Raw genomic sequence first — 3,587 nt, forward strand, 5'->3', positions numbered from 1 at the left:
CATTTGTCCCCTGTTGTTTTACAGTCTATGGTACTGCAGAGCTCATACTGTAAATAACAAGGAACTAGTTTAACCAATAGCAATAAGCTATTAGGGGTAATCAGTCTTACTTCTCAGATTCAAATTATACCAATATACCATGTTACCTATATGCTTAAAAAAAGAGTTCTGAACAGTGTTGAAGGAAAAAAATTGATGACCATGCTACAAAAAATATATAAAATTGAAAACTGTACATCACAGAATTTGTAATGGTTTTAATGGTTATAATAGGAATTGTACAGGTTTTAAACCACAATGGTGCCTGTTGGTCTCTACTGATAATTAGTTGCCTTCCTAATGGAGTATGTCACAAAACACAATACAGGAAACCATTTTTTAATGTTTTTAATGTTTGTAATAATATTTGTAAGTGGACACCTTTTTCCTCTGATGGTTTCTATTGTTTGTTCCAGCAGGGAATAACTTGTAAGGCTACTCTATGCAGTTTATGCAACCGGCAAATGAACAAAATTCATAATAATGTTGTCCGTGCTTTTTTATTATTTGCCTCCATCTGCTGTTGAAAGAGGTGAATTCTCAGAGATTCTGCTTTTAAAGGACAACGGGATGAGAGTTTGCTAGTAAGCCGTGTGAACACAGCAAAAGTTATTTTTTCTGATATTAATTTCATTATTTTATTACCCTTTTTTAAGTACCATATTTATAATATTTTCGTAAATGGACAATTTCGTATTTAATATTTGTTAGGCGTTTTCGGAGATGCGTACAGATGACACAGTCATTCCCCCACCAATAGGAGCGTTACGTCTTCATTCGTCTAGCCAATAGAAGCGCGAAGTGGAAAAACCCGGCAGCTCTTTAATGACGTATGTGATCTGAAGCACAAAACCGCGTGAAAATGGTAGGTGTTGTTATTTAGGAAAAACAAACAGTGCTTTCCGTTGAAATACAATTATTATACAGCGACCAAATACATTTGTTTGCAATATTTAACATGTCGTATTGGTTACTGCTAACCATGTTTATTGAGCAATTAATAACGTTATTGGCAGTAGCCTGCTAACTGCTAGCAAACCTGTCCAATCTCAATTCCTGTAACGTTAAATTAATTAAATTCTAATTAGAAACAAATTGTATTGGCACCTGATATTTTTAATGCCTCAGTATTTTTGTTATCGAATAGTGTATTTAGAAACTGCTTTTGGTGTGTGAAGTTTAATGGCTTCTCTCGTTGTGTATAACGTGCTGTATTTTACATCTTAAGTCATATTTTCGTATCGTTTAATCAACTTTTGTTCTTATAGCAGGACTTAATTTAAATGTACATTCAAACATTTGTTTCCCCCCAGCTTTTCTACTCGTTTTTCAAGTCCTTGGTTGGGAAAGATGTTGTGGTGGAGCTCAAGAATGACTTGAGGTAACGTAAGCACTTTTCTTTTAATATATCATGTAAATATAGTATATGCACAGTGTAATTTGTGGGAATTCATTACTTTCTCAATGTCAACTTTGCAGCATATGTGGAACATTACACTCAGTCGATCAGGTATGATTCTGATTTATTGAAATATGTGACTCTGGATAAAAATGAATAAATAAGCTTTCAGTTGATGTATGGTTTGTTTGAATAGGTCAATATTTGGCTGAGATACAACTATTGGAAAATCTGGAATCTGAGGGTGCAAAAATAAAAAATAATAAAAAAATAATAAAAAATTGAGAAAATCAAAAATAAGTTTTTATATATTTATGGTAGGAAATTGACTAAATATCATTATGGAACATGAGCTTTACTTAATATCCCAATGATATTTAGCATAAAGGGAAAATTTATAATATTCACCATACAATGTATTTTTGGTTCTTGCTACCAATATACCTGTGCTACTTAAAGGAGTAGTTTACTTTCAGAACAAAAAATGCACAGATAATGTACTCACCTCCTTGTCATCCAAGATGTTCATGTCTTTCTTTCTTCAGTCGTAAGGAAATTATGTATTTTGAGGAAAATATTTCAGGAGTTCTCTCCACTTGTATGGTGCCCCCAAGTTTAAATGTCCAAAATGCAGCTTCAAAGGGCTCTAAATGATCCCAGCCGAGGAAGAAGTGTCTTATCTAGCGAAACAATCGTTAATTTTTAAAAACATTTACAATTTATATACTTTTTAATCTCAACACAGAGTACACACCGAGTTAGACAAGACAAGCATTTGAAGTTAAAAAGTATATCAATTGTATTATTATATATATATTTTTTTTTTAGAAAATAATCCATCGTTTTACTAGATAAGACCCTTCTTTCCTCAGCTGTGATTGTTTAGAGCCCTTTGAAGCTGCATTTTGGAAGTTCAAACTCGGGGGTGCCATAGAAATCCATTATATGGAAAGAAATTCTGAAATGTTTTTCTCAAAAAACAATTTCTTTACAACTGAAGTAAGAAAGACATAATCATCTTGGATGACAAGGGGGTGAGTACATTATCTGTACCTTTTTGTTCTGAAAGTGAACTACTCCGTTAAGACTGGTTTTGTAGTCCAGGGTCACATTAAAGCAAATATCGAGTGAGTTTCATTTTAAAATTAACCTTGTTCTCCCTTCACAGTATCTGAACATCAAACTGACAGATATCAGTGTCACTGATCCAGAGAAATATCCGCACATGGTGAGAACTAGTCAAGTGTTCTTTGTTACAGATAAGGAAGTGTGCAGACTATTTTAACCTCGATCACTCAATAGATTGATAAAGAGAAGTAATACCTAAATAGCAAAAAAAAAAAAAAAAAAGAACACCTATTGTCTGTTCTGTACCTAGAACCACAGCCATTTGAGTCTGTCATGAAATGTCATATTGAGTTTGAGCAGATGAACATTTTCAGGCGAACTATATTTATATTTGACGCTTTATCGTTGTTTTTAGTTGTCGGTGAAGAACTGCTTTATCCGTGGATCAGTAGTGCGATACGTTCAGCTTCCTGCGGATGAAGTGGACACCCAGCTGCTACAGGATGCTGCACGCAAAGAAGCTATGCAACAGAAACAATAATGTGTTTACATTTGAGAATGGTTTCCCGTTGGACTGTTCACAAGCGTCATCTGTGGAGTTTTGTAGATTACGTTTTTTCCCTGCCTGAAACATATGTAAAGTTTGGATGTTTGTTTTCTCCTTAATTTTCATTTTGACCTCTGTTGTCATGAGGCCTATTACTGAAACGAAACTGCTTTTTTCAGTTAGTAGTGGTTGTGTGCTTTTAATAATGTTTGGAAGGTTCTGTTTTGCATCCAAATGATTTTTGTTTTAAGTTTTTTTGTTTTGTTTTGTCAGACCTACTAATACAGGAATAAAGTATTTTCTTCCACTGTCTACTTTTTGTTATTTTAGTTCAAACATTGTCATGTGACCAATCACATTTTGGCTTTATGATTATGAAGACTGTAAATTTGGATATATCAATTGGCTCACATAGTGTTTTTTTTTTTGCCTAGTGGGGAAGCATGTGATCTCGGATGCAGCCAAAGTGTATGTTGCACAGCTTAAAATGTTTATACACCGGGTAAGGTGTAGGAACAGTGTCTATGACTAGTT

The 3,587-nt window shown here is 33.9% G+C and overlaps 1 protein-coding gene across 1 annotated transcript; it reads left to right on the forward strand.

Moving 5' to 3' along the window:
• Positions 1 to 847: 847 nt before the first annotated feature.
• smx5 lies at positions 848 to 3,365 on the forward strand. Its single transcript, XM_073852300.1, has 5 exons — positions 848 to 904; positions 1,353 to 1,420; positions 1,519 to 1,549; positions 2,607 to 2,666; positions 2,922 to 3,365. Exons 1-5 carry the CDS (start codon positions 902 to 904, stop codon positions 3,045 to 3,047), a joined length of 288 nt encoding a protein of 95 aa, XP_073708401.1. The 5' UTR covers positions 848 to 901; the 3' UTR covers positions 3,048 to 3,365.
• The last annotated feature ends 222 nt before the right edge of the window (positions 3,366 to 3,587 follow it).

The sequence above is a fragment of the Garra rufa genome, chromosome 12 (genome assembly GCF_049309525.1).
Source record: "Garra rufa chromosome 12, GarRuf1.0, whole genome shotgun sequence".
Classification (NCBI taxonomy): domain Eukaryota; kingdom Metazoa; phylum Chordata; class Actinopteri; order Cypriniformes; family Cyprinidae; genus Garra; species Garra rufa.